The sequence below is a fragment of the Theobroma cacao genome, chromosome 3 (genome assembly GCF_053813885.1).
Source record: "Theobroma cacao isolate CCN51 chromosome 3, ASM5381388v1, whole genome shotgun sequence".
Lineage (NCBI taxonomy): Eukaryota > Viridiplantae > Streptophyta > Magnoliopsida > Malvales > Malvaceae > Theobroma > Theobroma cacao.
In genome coordinates, this window is record NC_142641.1 from 36859631 (window position 1) to 36872710 (window position 13080).

Genomic DNA, 13080 nt, shown 5'->3' on the forward strand with positions numbered 1-13080 from the left:
TGAAATATTTAGCTATACAATCTATATATATATATATATATATATATATATATATATATATATATATATATATATATATATATATATATAAGTATATATAAAACTAAAAAATATGATATAATAAAATTATAAATATAAAAATAGAGTAGATGTTTGGATTTATTCCGATGATGGAATTTCATCCGAAAAGACAAAGAGTTGTTATTTTTGGGAAGACTTTCCTAGGAACGGAATTCAATTAAAGTTTTCTCCGAGAAGTGTTTGGATAAATCCTAATTTTGTATTTCAACATTTTGATTAATTCAAGCAATTGCTTTAAAATTAATAAAGAAATAAATTCATGTAATATTCTATCTAAAATTAAAATTGATATAGTTATTAATTAATTTAAACAATTATTGCAAATAAAAGATTAGTTGTTTATTCAAAAATAGTTTGAAAAATAAAATAATAATAACGCATAAAATTAATGAAAAATTATAGATTTGAACAGAACATTTTTTAAAAGTATATAGTAAAAATAAATGAGGTATTAAAGTTACATTAAACTTTTAAATATATATTTATATAAATTGTAATGAACAAAATTATATTCATCAATGCGCTTATGTGACATTATCCATAATTTTATTTTAGCATAGCTTATGACATGTTTATTTTGTTAATAGGATGAGAATTCCAATGATGGGATTTCCTCGAAAAACTTGTAAAGATGAGTTCTTCCAGGGACATTCCTAAGTGAGGAAAACTTCGAGACTTCACCAAAACGTTGAGATGATTTATAAAAAATTTTTCGATACTAGGTTTTCACTTCTCGTTATTTAAAATTGATAAATCATGACAGCATTTCATAATTGCATCATATGCATCTGTAAAGCTGAATAATCAAAGTTTAGTTTAAAGAATAATAAAAAAAATAAATAAACAAAGGTTAGAGAAACATAACAGTAAAATTAAAAGTTAAGGTTGATACAGGATAACATATGATTAAATGGTATCGTTCGTGAAACGGGTGTCACGAGATGCTAATTCTTCCCCGTGCGTAACTGTACTCCTGAACTCAATTCTAAAAAATCACAGAGCAAATTATTATTCTTTAGACGGATTTAAAATCAATTTAGGACTTTGTTGAAGGGAACAAATTTAATAGGTAACTAATTGCACCTAGACAAAAAAAAATTGATGACGACTTCATAATTTTTCTACGTCTAGCGATCGGGTCTTTAGGCCCACATGTTACGACAGTGGCTCACCCCTCCTGCTAATCCATATGGTAAGACATCAACAATAATGATGTGGAACACTAGATGGACTTCAGTTTGGGCACCAACTCCAGCTTGTATGCCACCATGCAAATCCTCTTCAATACTCAATAAAGCCCCTCGTAGCGCTTAATCAATCACTTATGGAGCCCCCTGTGTCTTAACACTAAATGAAGCTTCACCATCACTAAGTCTCTCACCTTTAAATGTGCTTCCTTCTGAAACTAATCAGTCCACTTCTTCGCTCTCTTGGTGACCTTATGTAGACAAGCCGAGCAAACTCCTGTTACTCATGCCAAACTCGAGCATACTGGTATGTTGCGTGTGCTAGACCAGTGTATCCCATTTCCACGACACTCGACATGAGAGGTTACTGCCCGATCACTACTTGGAAAGAGCTTTGTCCCGTCACCTCACTACGTTACAGGTTGTGTGAAAGCTGCACCATGCTCAACCACCTTGGCCAGTTGACTTGTGTGCTGCAAATAAAATGGCGCAAATATAATTCCAACAAGACATTCACCCTCTCGGTCTGATCATCCGTCTAGGGGTAAAACTCAGTTGAAAAGTTAAGTTCAAAACCCAACAGTACAAAGAGCTCAACCTAGAACCATAATTCCCATAAATCGACCATCCTTGTCACTTGTGATGGTTCTTGGCACACTCCAATATCTGACCACGTATCTCACAAATAACCTCGTTGCTTTCTTGGTAAGACACTCTCGTTGGCAAGAGCAAAAGTAACGTATTTGGAAAACCAATCCACCACGACCATGATATTCTCCACCTTCGGAAGTCTTATGATGAAGGCGATACAGAAAGTTTCTCTGCTCTCATGGTTTCTAGAGGAAAGGAACAGGGTTACATGCGCCAACAAAATCCGATTCATTTCCTTACATTTATGAGCTTTTCCCTCAACAAACAAATAAATTAGAGTCAGAAATGTTCTTACTGCCTTTTCTTTTTAAAGATCAATAAAGAATCATTCATGCCGATTGCCAAACTTTTGAATGTCGCTACAATATCAAGCTGCCGATTATTACGTTACTGAAACATGCGTCTCTAGTTCCCGAACCAAAAAAACAGAACAATAGCATAATATCGCAGGTCCATTCGCTCATTGGAGAAGTACCAAGGTTCTTTTTATTATAATGACATTGACAATGCCAACAAACTTTACGAATTTCATCAAGAATTCAGGGGAAAGGGGCTGATGCGTTTCCGCCAAACCACATGCTGAATTGCCGATGAAGGTGATAAGCCCAGGGGGATCCGAGTGTCCAGGCATGGGGTTTGTGGACTCAGAGCTTGCAAATGACTCCCAATGACTGGGCTGTGAGAGAATGCAGGTCTTTCTCTCCTAGATTGATGACGCTTCTTGTTGCTCTCAAAGTACAGAAGTTCTTTAGGCCCCATGGGACTCCCAGGTGTCTCAAACTTCCTCTTCTTCCTCTGCAGTTCCCACACTAGCTTGTAATCGTTTGCTTCAGCTTCCTCCCTGCCAAAGAACTTCAGGGAAGTAAAACAGTAAGAGCAGTTTCCCAACACTGTCCAACAGTCCCCATAATTTGCCCTTCAAGTGATTCCCCATCCCATTTGCAAGTTTAATGCAAATGCTCTTGCGGCCAAAGCAATCACTGTGCAGTTCACATGTCTTACTTCCAGTAATTCATGCAGAATGTATTGACGTCAATGTACCTTCTGATTTTTTCCATTGACTACAATAAAAAGAAACAGAATAGCTTAAAGGAATAATGGGTTTCATTATGCCTCTAAAATCTGTTCTCTCAATAGACTGTGCGAAAAGAATTATCAAAGAAAGCTTAAAAAGAATTTTCTTTAATAAATCATAATGAACTCCTGAAAGCATAAAAAATGTACAAAAAATAATGGTAGCTAGAAATTAAGAGATAGCTATAGAACTAAAACCAATGATAAACAAAGCAAATCATGGCATTGTTAAGACATCCTAAAAATCAATTTGCGCACCGAAAAGAATTTGCCCATTGTCTGTCTTAGTAGTGGACCGGGTGGTAACCATGCCAATGTCATAACAAGGAACGTGAGGAGAAAATTGAACTTCAGTTGTCTTTTCATCATTTAGGACACGTTTGTTTGGGCAGGGGCACAGTGGAAAATTCCGGGTGGAACCCCCCACACTGCACTGCCCAAACAAGCAGGCCCTAAATCAGATTGTTTAACCAAGAGAGTATTATGACTGCAATGTAATTTCCAATCAATTGATATTTTTATTTATATTTTTTAAAATAAAAAAAAAGAAAGACAAAATAAAAAATGAATAGAAAACCAAAACCAAATAAACAAAAAGTAAAAAACCAAAACAAAAGCCCAAACTAAATCAAAGGAGTAGTAACTAAAAATAAACCACTATCGTATTGCATTGACCACTGATTGATTAATAAATTACTAATCCACTCAGGTCAAGTTAATTAGAGGCTAAGGAGTCAGCAATTGTTCATCGCTTGGTGGTTAGCCGTGAGTGGCAGCCCTTAAGCTATACCGATGCTCCTTTTTGGACTACTAAACCTAGGGTTCGTACTTGGAACTGAATAGGAGAAAGCTTCTTAGGTCAGGGGTTCATTACACCAGACTGAAATAGTGAGATCTACAATGTAAAAGGCCTAGAAAAATGTACCTTTTGTGAAACAAGATGTTCAATATGCTCTTTTTCGATACCGGCAAGGAACTCAAGGTATTCGTTCAATCTCATCATCTTTTCTTCCGACTCCTTTAGCTTGCACAATGCCTTGATCCTTCCCTCCTCTGCTATTTTGATCCTCCTTCTTGCTTCCTCTAACTCAATCCTACCATTTCTCATAGATCTTTCCATCTCATCCACAATGGCCAGCAAGCGCGCACATGTTCCAAACTTCAAGTCAGCTTTCAGGCCTTTGACATAATCCACCATCGGGTTACACATTTGTTTAGTTAAATCTTGCATTAGGCTCTGTATACCATCCTCTACCGAGCTAAGGACTGCATCTGTTTTATCATATATGACTTGAAGAAGCTTCCGTGTGATCAGAATGGTGTCGTGGTTTTGACTTTGAAGAGACATAAAATTGGAGGCTTTCTGGAAAAGTTTTTGGAGGAAGCCCCGCCAAGTGGCAAGGCTCTCAAGAATGTCGTCCCCGTGAGAACTGACTCGGTTTTCAATTTGTCTAAGCAGGTGGACAAGCTGCGTTTGTTGCTTCTCAAAAAATTCTTTGCCTGCTGTCGTGGCCTTAGTAGCCCAACTTTCTTCCTGCAAAGTTGAAAATCTCGGTAAAAATGTGAAAGATGATTTACTTTAACACTTACGTTTGGTAGGAGAGAAAGAGGGAGGAGGGAAAGGCAGTGGAGAGATGAAGGAAAATGGATGGATTTACACATTTTTCTTCCCTTCAAATCTAATCTTTTCAAATTGGGAAGAATTCATTCTTTCTACTTAAGTTAATCATTTTATATATTTACAATTTTATTTTTAATCTTTTTTTCTCTATTTCCTACCTTTCATATTAAATACAAGAACGAAAAAAATCACTTTCTTGCCTCTTCTTTATTTTTTCTTTTTTCTCTATTTTCCTTTCTTTCTACCAAACTTAGTGTAAATGTTCTCTTTGATTATGCAAAGCCATGGCAGAATCTCCAACTGCAATCAATTTACAAGTAAGAGAAAGTAGTAGGAGTTAGATAATCTTCACCCAAGTTATATATCTTCATAACATTTGAAGGTACTATATGAGCTGAGTTTTGTATTAAAACATCACATAAACCCAATATTCTTGGCTGATTTCTTTTTACTCTGGCGAATTGAGAAATTTGGTTACTGTTGGGGACTGAATTTTGATATTTAATTCTAACATTGGTCATGAAAAAGTTCTGCGAATAAATGATTTAAGATGAGAGTCCAGGGGCTGAATTAAGATCGTAGGAGCTACTATCCCTACCTTACTGGAAAGGAGCTAAATAAAGACTAGAAGTGTGAACTTTGAACTTGATTAAATGTGCTCGCGAAACGAAAATAAATGAATTCTACAAAATTTATGAAATTTATTTCTATTTCATTGACAATCTACCATATTACCTCTCTGTGAATCTGATTGTCCCATTCTCCTCCGGCGGCAGTTGGTGATACCACTGGTGATTCGGTTATGAGACGGCTCCTGCAGAATCCCTGCCATGAAATCAAATATCTTTGTTTTTTTTAAGAAGAGATGAAGGAATAATATAATTCGTGAATTTAGGTTCTAAAAATTTAGAGGAGTTGATTACAGGGGAGAAATCAGCATCGACGATGATAGTGGTGAATCGTCCTTCTTCAGCCATTTCCTCTGTTTTCAAACCGACCAGTTTCATCAACGGAATCGCCAAGGAAGAGAACACCTCCTCTGCCTGGGAAATAAAAAAGAAATCAACGACGATTCCTCCTTTTAATTTCTCAAAAAAGAAAAACACGAAATCAACGGAAGTGGAACGAGGAAAATCACGATCAGTAAGAGAAAAAAAAATAATCAGAGCAATACTTCAGCCAAACCGATTTTGATCTGCAATTTTAGTTGGTGATAAGCGATCTTCACTTGCTCCTGCTGTGAAACTAGTCTCTTAAGCTTGACGCCGATCTCAGCCGTTGATTTAGACGCCGAGATCTGCAGTCTCCGTCGTTTCTCCATTTTTGGCGGGAAATAATCCAACTGTAACTGTAAAATGGAACCTATGCTCTCAAGCCTTCATTTCAAAATTATGAAACTGAAGAGTTTATGTACGGTAAGAGTTGTCCGAAGAAAAACCAATTAAAAAAAAAAGAAAAAGAAAAGGCAAAAACTTCACCGTTTCTTTGAAGGCACCGGAAATATCTTACTGGACCACAGGGTTATTCCCTAGATATTTCACTATTTTTGGAATCTCCTAGCTAGGCAACATGGGTGAAAATGACGGCGGAGGTCAAAAAGATCCGAAAAGAAAATATCGAAGAGAATATCCTAATCGTTAAACCACTGAAAGCAGGCTTCGGCGCTCAGAAATTGCCTTGCGAAATCACTCGCGGAGAAGCAAAAAGGCGAACACGGCCAAAACCAACGGCATGGCGAGTTACGGTGACAGTGACGTCGTTAACCGGGATGCTTTCCGTCAAGCCGTCGTTAACACCCTCGAACGCCGTCTCTTCTACGTTCCGTCGTTTAAGATATATGGTGGTGTTGCCGGGCTTTACGATTACGGTCCACCTGGCTGCGCCGTTAAGTCTAACGTCCTAGCATTCTGGCGTCAGGTTAGCCTTTTCATATCTCAACTTCCTACTGAAAATGTGAAGTCTTTAGCTGTTTGCTAAGAATTCGTTGCTGTTCACTACGTAGGGGATTTTTGAAATAAGATTCTTGGATTTGATCCTTGAACCTTAGACATCTTGGGGATAACAATCAATAAACCAAGTTTGCTAATTCTTTATTTGTTGAAATTTTATAACAGCATTTTGTGTTGGAAGAGAATATGTTGGAAGTGGACTGCCCATGTGTAACGCCAGAAATTGTGTTGAAAGCGTCGGGTCATGTGGATAAATTCACTGACCTTATGGTGAAAGATGAGAAAATGGGAACTTGTTTCCGCGCCGACCATTTGCTTAAGGATTTTTGCAAAGATAAGCTGGAGAAGGACATTAATGTGACAGCAGACAAGGCTGCCGAGTTGACGCATGTTCTGGCTGTATTGGATGATCTTTCTGCTGAAGAATTAGGTGAAAAGATTAGGGAGTATGGGATTGTTGCTCCTGATACTAAGAACCCACTTTCTGATCCTTACCCTTTCAATCTCATGTTCCAAACATCAATAGGTCCGTCCGGGTTGAGCCCTGGGTAAGCTTGTGGGTTCTGTTTATTGCATACGCTTTTTTGGGATCGCTTCGTGTGTGTAATGAGCCTTGATTTTATTGATTTGAAACATGCAGGTTTATGCGCCCTGAGACGGCTCAAGGCATATTTGTCAACTTCAAGGATCTCTTTTACTATAATGGGAACAAGCTCCCTTTTGCTGCAGCGCAAATTGGTCAGGCGTTTAGAAATGAGGTATAAATCCTTCAATACGAGATACATATCTTTTATTTTTAGTGGAGACTTATTGTTGTAACTGTTATCTTTGATGAAGTTGATTTCACTCTGTCCTCTGCTTCTTCTCTGTTTCCAACGTCATTCCCGTAGTAGTAATTGACTAGGGAACAGTGGAAGGAGCTATTCTAGTTTGAGAATTCTGCACTACTGAGCCCCAGCTCTACCCAGCCAAATCTTGTTGAAAATTTTTATGGGTTTCCCAACTCAGACATTCTCAAATCCGCTTCCATTTCCTTCTGATCACAGTGATGCTAGTTATTTGTTAAACGTTGACCTAAAGGCTTTCATGTGGTAGTAATAGTCGCTATGCTGGAATGGCAAACATTGGTGGTAAGAATAGAGGCTGTTGCAGTAGCAGTCTCTTAATTCATTCTTCACCGAACAGCACTATCCTTTTTCTTCTTTTTGTGAATATGAAGCTTATATCGCACTAAAAATGAGGAATTTAACTATTATCTGGAAAATTCAAACTACAGATATCTCCCCGCCAAGGTCTCCTAAGAGTTCGTGAATTTACACTAGCCGAGATTGAGCATTTTGTGGATTCTGACGACAAGTCACACCCCAAATTTTGTGAAGTTTCCAATTTGGAATTCTTAATGTTCCCAAGGGAAAAACAAGTGTCTGGACAACCCGCAAAACGATTACGCCTTGGTGAAGCAGTTTCAAAGGTTGGTTGGTTTATGTCCAATTTAATTTTAGCTTATACCTAGCATCTATCTCTCAAGCATGCTATTCATCATTGATTGTGTGACTATTTATTGTTTGCTCAGGGCATTGTCAACAATGAGACACTGGGCTATTTTATCGGAAGGGTGTATCTTTTCTTGACGTGTCTGGGTATTGACAAAGATCGACTCCGTTTTAGGCAGCACCTGGCCAATGAGATGGCTCATTATGCAGCAGACTGTTGGGATGCTGAAATTGAATGCTCTTATGGCTGGATCGAGTGTGTTGGTATTGCAGATAGATCTGCATATGATTTGAGAGCTCACACGGTAAGTGAACAATAAAACTCAACCTGAATATCCGACTTCATAGGCGTTTGAAGCCATGGCACTTTCCTTAAATATTTTGAAATAGAGGAAAAGGAAAACAAGTAAAACAACACACCTGTCTATCTTCTTGTTTTCTTTTTTCAGCTAAGATATCAAGTAATTTATTGTCGGATACAAATTTATTGATGTAAACATGAATGTTTCTTCTACCCTTTAATAGGATAAGAGTGGTGTTGCCCTCGTGGCGCATGAAAAATTTTCAGAACCAAAGGAAGTGGAGGTAAGTCTCTTAAATTTATCAAATTATGAATAGTCTTATAGTTGTTTAATGACTTTTTTGCCACTTTATGATTTCAGAAACTTGTTATTGCTCCAGTTAAAAAGGAGCTGGGCCTTACATTCAAGGGTGACCAGAGGATGGTTTGTGAAGCACTGGAGGTAAATAAATTAATTTGTGATGGGTGTGTGATGCACAAATTGGTGAAATAGAGAAAATAATGAGACGGCGGAAGGTTTAGGTGTGGCCTATTGTTAATATATCCAATCCCTTATCTTCGATATGAGGTATTTTACAACAAACTCTAGTGAACTGTGCTGCATTTCCTCCTGCAGGTCATGAGTGAAAAAGAAGCTATGGAAATGAGAGCCAATTTGGAGTCCAAGGGGGAAGCGGAGTTCCATGTATGCACTCTTGCGAAAGATGTCACCATAAAGAAGAACATGGTGACAATCTCCAAGGAGAAAAAGAAGGAACATCAGAGGGTTTTCGTTCCGTCAGTGATTGAGCCATCTTTTGGTATTGGACGGATAATCTACTGTCTTTATGAGCATTCATTCTACACAAGGCCTAGCAAGACTGGTGATGAGCAGTTAAATGTTTTCCGCTTCCCTCCGCTCGTGGCACCGATCAAATGCACAGTGTTCCCACTAGTGCAAAATCAACAATATGAGGAAGTTGCTAAACACATTGCCCAAATATTAACTGCTGCTGGGATATCATATAAGATTGATATGACAGGTATGCACCCATGCAGGGAAATAATAAACTGCTTGTGGCTCTTGGTTTTATATAGTTACCACCGCTGCATTTAGCAGATTAGCGAATGCACTAAGTGTTGGGTTTGTGTAGAGATGTAAACTTGGCAACTGATACCAATAGCACTCATAAACCCTCAAGACTTTAGCCAGATGAATTTAGATTCACTTGTTTGTATCTTTCTGTCTTCAGGTACATCTATTGGGAAGAGATATGCTCGAACAGATGAACTTGGTGTACCATTTGCCATAACAGTGGATGCAACTTCCTCAGTGACAATCCGGGAGAGGGACAGCAAAGTTCAGATCCGAGTTAATGTGGAGGAGGTAGCAAGCGTAGTGAAAGAGGTGACTGAAGGCCACAGCACTTGGAATGATATGCTCTCAAAATACCATAATCCATCTGCGCTAGATGATGAATGATTTCAAGAGTACATTTTCTGCTATTTTGCATGTGAACTATATTCTTCAACCCCAATACATTTTGATTTTATAAGGTCGGGGAAAGCACACAAAGGAAAGGTTATCCTTTTGGATTTTTTTTTTCAGTTTTTATCTTGTTAAATATGCATCATGCTACTATATATATTATATTGATATTGGCTATTATACACTCTGATTTGAGACAAAAGTAAATTATTTCTGGCCTAGTCCAGTTCAGAATAATGCACAATTATACAATCTGCTTAAGCTAAAATAAATACGTAACTACATTAATTGTCAACGATTGTGATTCAAAATGGACTTACCATACATACATAATATAACACAAGTAGATTTCTTCCTTACCTCATTAATCAAACTTGTGCCTAGTTCTATCTCTCTCACAATTATAAGCGAACTGCAGAACTGGTAGTGGAATCAAAGCTTTAGAAGGCCATATGATCAGGTCCGCCGGAAACGGAGCTAGAAGCGGCTGCATTGTTGCGTTCAGCGTGACAAAGCTGTCGGAGCTTGGTGGGAACATACCAAATAGCAAGACGGCGATGAGCATTGAAAATTGCATCAATGTCCCAACCCTGGCGCGCCGCTATGGCCACAAGAGGCTTGTAGCAGGCCTGTCTCCAAGCCCCAACATTCTCGCCTCTCTCCTTGAAAGCTCTCCTCAGAGCATTCGATGCCTCCTCGTCAAGGCAGTGCAGGGCATAGCAATGCACGTAGTGTCGCATCTTGGGTTTGTTAATGTAGCTTGCCCCAGCCTTCTTAGCATACCTGAAAACTTGATTGGTCACCTGTATAAAATTTTCAACCCCATTAAATTGGATGCTGCCCACATATAAAATGTGTCCAAAAATCTTTTTCTCCTTATGCTGAATAGGAGTAGAGTACAACCTTTTTACATGAGATTCAAATATAGAAAATCGTGAAGATTTGATTCTTTCTCTTTATTCCGTATATTTAAACGAAGAAACAAACATACGATTGTGTGAAAGACTAGTGCTAGTACAACAGCATATAATAGAATTTTGTTTAGACTTGAGAGTTTTTTTCTCGGGGCAGGAGAGGAAGAGGGAGCATATAGGCATGCTGTACAACCAAGACAAGCTAGGATCCAAAATGCAAAGGACTTGGTTCTGAAAACGTCGTTAAAATGGTGCAGCTGTCACATGGGGGGCATGCCACCTCAACCCATTCTGACAGGGAAAATATGGCTAAAAGACAGAAAATTATTGAAAGACAAAGTACCCTTTAGGGACCCTACCCTGCAAAAATTTCGACCCACATTTCCCAGACCCCACCCCTCCCGTACCTGACTTGTCACATTTTCTGTGGAACAGCTGGCTAGAACCCGTAGCTTTATTGGGAGGGTCCAATTCCAAGATTCTAACAAAGCCATGTTTTACAGCTAGTCACGAGCCAAGCCTCGTGCAGTATGCAGTGTGCAAAATGCACAATTGTGATCAATTTCCAAGTTTTCTTTCTTGTTCGGTTAAAAAAGCCTCAATGAATAACCACCTCTTAAAAGCGGTTAATTCTTCTCGTTTGATTGCATAAAAGAGAACAAAAATAGTATAAATCTGAACCGTCCAAATATTTTGATGATAAGGGTATTAATTTTGTTACCTTCGTGGGGCATTTTTCCCCACGCTCCTTGGCAATGTTTTGGACTTGAATCAAGAACTCCCGGCATTGCTCGTAGAGATGGAAGAGGTAATCGAGACCGTTCTTTTTGCCTCGTGCTACCTCACCAGGCTCTGTGACAATGAACGGGTGCTCTCGCTGTCTCTCGTAGCCTCCAATATCACCATTTTCATCATCTTCAGCACCTTCTAATTCATCTTCATTATCAACTTCTACCACTTTCTTCGGCCCCTTCCTGCGCCGCTGTTTCTTCCTTCCCCCAGCTACTACCACCTCCCACGTGCCCCCTCCACCGCTCCCTGCCGCCTCTTTCTCTTGCTGCACTGGCTCCTCTGATAAACCTGTCCATCACACTCTTTTCAACACCCCCAGCAAGAAAGAAGAAAGAAACAAAAAGAAATATTACTTCCATACACTTTACTACATCAAAATATTGCTTCCTCTCTCAGGATAAGATTTGAAGTTAAGATTTTTTTTTTTTTTTCTTTGGTCGAGAAGTTAAGATAATGTTGCACCAGCCAAGATAAAATAAAGAGCTACACGTTAATTTTTAAAATCTAAAGTCAAAACCATCCAGCAAAGTTATGTAGCTTGCTTCGCAACAATTTTCCCATTCAGATCAAGCCAACTTTATAGAACTATCACGATCAGGTTTTTGTACAGAAAATGAGCTCAGCCCTCAAAAGCAGCTGCTCAACATTTACGTGTTATAGTATCTGTCCTAAAATGAACATCATATATGTATATTACCAAAGAAAGAAAAAGAACAAAAAACTGTCACTGGATATGATACTCCTTTTACAAGTCATTTCTAGAGTCTATTACGTCAGGCGAGAGCAATCATAATAGTAATAGGAAGTAAATTAATTAGTATAACTCTATAAACTTATAAACAAACCTTCCTGGGAGAGGGCATCAAGAGCGTTGGTGGTGTCACCAGAAACCAGGTGTCGCCGCCTAGAATCCTCTTCTTCAAGCCTTCTCCTTTCAGCTCTAACGGCCGCCTTAATACCATACCTCTCACCCACTAGCAGCTCCCACCTGAATATCTGCGACACGCTATTCATCATCTCATCTAACTCCTCCTCCTTCATGCCTAAAAGGGTGCTCACAGTGAACCCTAACTCGGCTATCTTCGCAGCAGTGTAGTATCTGATCCCATAAGCTTGAAACAACTCCTCTATCCCTCCGAGCTCCCTAGGCGCCCTCCCCATGTAAGCAGCCGCAACCGCAGCAGCCGTCTGCGGCTGAGGAGGCGCCACAGCCTCCATCAAGCGCGCCGGGGTTGGCGCCACTACTCCTCTTGGGTCCCACTTGAAGAAGCCCCCAGTAGTGAAAGCCTCAGGGTCCATTCTCTCTCTCTCTCTCTCTCTCTCTCTCTCTCTCAAGAAAAATGGAGTGAACAAAAACAACAAAAAAAAACACTTTCTTTCCTCTTTATGTTTTGTAGGGTTAGTTGGCGAGGGAAGCTGTCGGTTGCTATAAAGACAGGAATTTCGGAATCCCCAAACTACCCTCGCATGACTGGTTTTTTTGCGTTGTTAGGGGGCAACCAAACTTTTGGAACCCAACCAGTAACCAGCGAGGGACAGTCATTCGGCT

General features: G+C 39.1%; 3 protein-coding genes across 4 annotated transcripts; 1 reads left to right on the forward strand and 2 right to left on the reverse strand.

The window, feature by feature from the left end:
* Positions 1-2251: 2251 nt before the first annotated feature.
* LOC18605211 (uncharacterized) lies at positions 2252-6052 on the reverse strand. 2 transcript variants are annotated; one of them, XM_018118115.2, is made up of 5 exons: positions 5789-6049; positions 5538-5657; positions 5350-5439; positions 3919-4527; positions 2252-2771 (listed from the first exon to the last, which is right to left on the reverse strand). In XM_018118115.2, the coding sequence occupies exons 1-5, from the start codon at positions 5933-5935 to the stop codon at positions 2451-2453; spliced, it is 1287 nt and encodes a 428-aa protein (XP_017973604.2). In that variant the 5' UTR covers positions 5936-6049; the 3' UTR covers positions 2252-2450. The 2 variants fall into 2 exon arrangements, with proteins under 2 accessions (XP_017973604.2, XP_017973605.1); XM_018118116.2 differs by having other exon boundaries at positions 2631-2980; positions 5789-6052.
* Positions 6053-6242: 190 nt separating this feature from the next.
* Positions 6243-10005, forward strand: LOC18605212 (glycine--tRNA ligase, mitochondrial 1-like). The gene is made up of 9 exons (XM_007038098.3): positions 6243-6531; positions 6729-7111; positions 7204-7321; positions 7840-8034; positions 8137-8361; positions 8582-8641; positions 8719-8799; positions 8974-9379; positions 9590-10005. Exons 1-9 carry the CDS (start codon positions 6346-6348, stop codon positions 9817-9819), a joined length of 1884 nt encoding a protein of 627 aa, XP_007038160.2. The 5' UTR covers positions 6243-6345; the 3' UTR covers positions 9820-10005.
* Positions 10006-10082: 77 nt separating this feature from the next.
* On the reverse strand, positions 10083-12850 carry LFY (floral meristem identity control protein LEAFY). Its single transcript, XM_007038099.3, has 3 exons — positions 12377-12850; positions 11461-11819; positions 10083-10628 (listed from the first exon to the last, which is right to left on the reverse strand). The coding sequence occupies exons 1-3, from the start codon at positions 12828-12830 to the stop codon at positions 10266-10268; spliced, it is 1176 nt and encodes a 391-aa protein (XP_007038161.1). The 5' UTR covers positions 12831-12850; the 3' UTR covers positions 10083-10265.
* Positions 12851-13080: the final 230 nt, after the last annotated feature.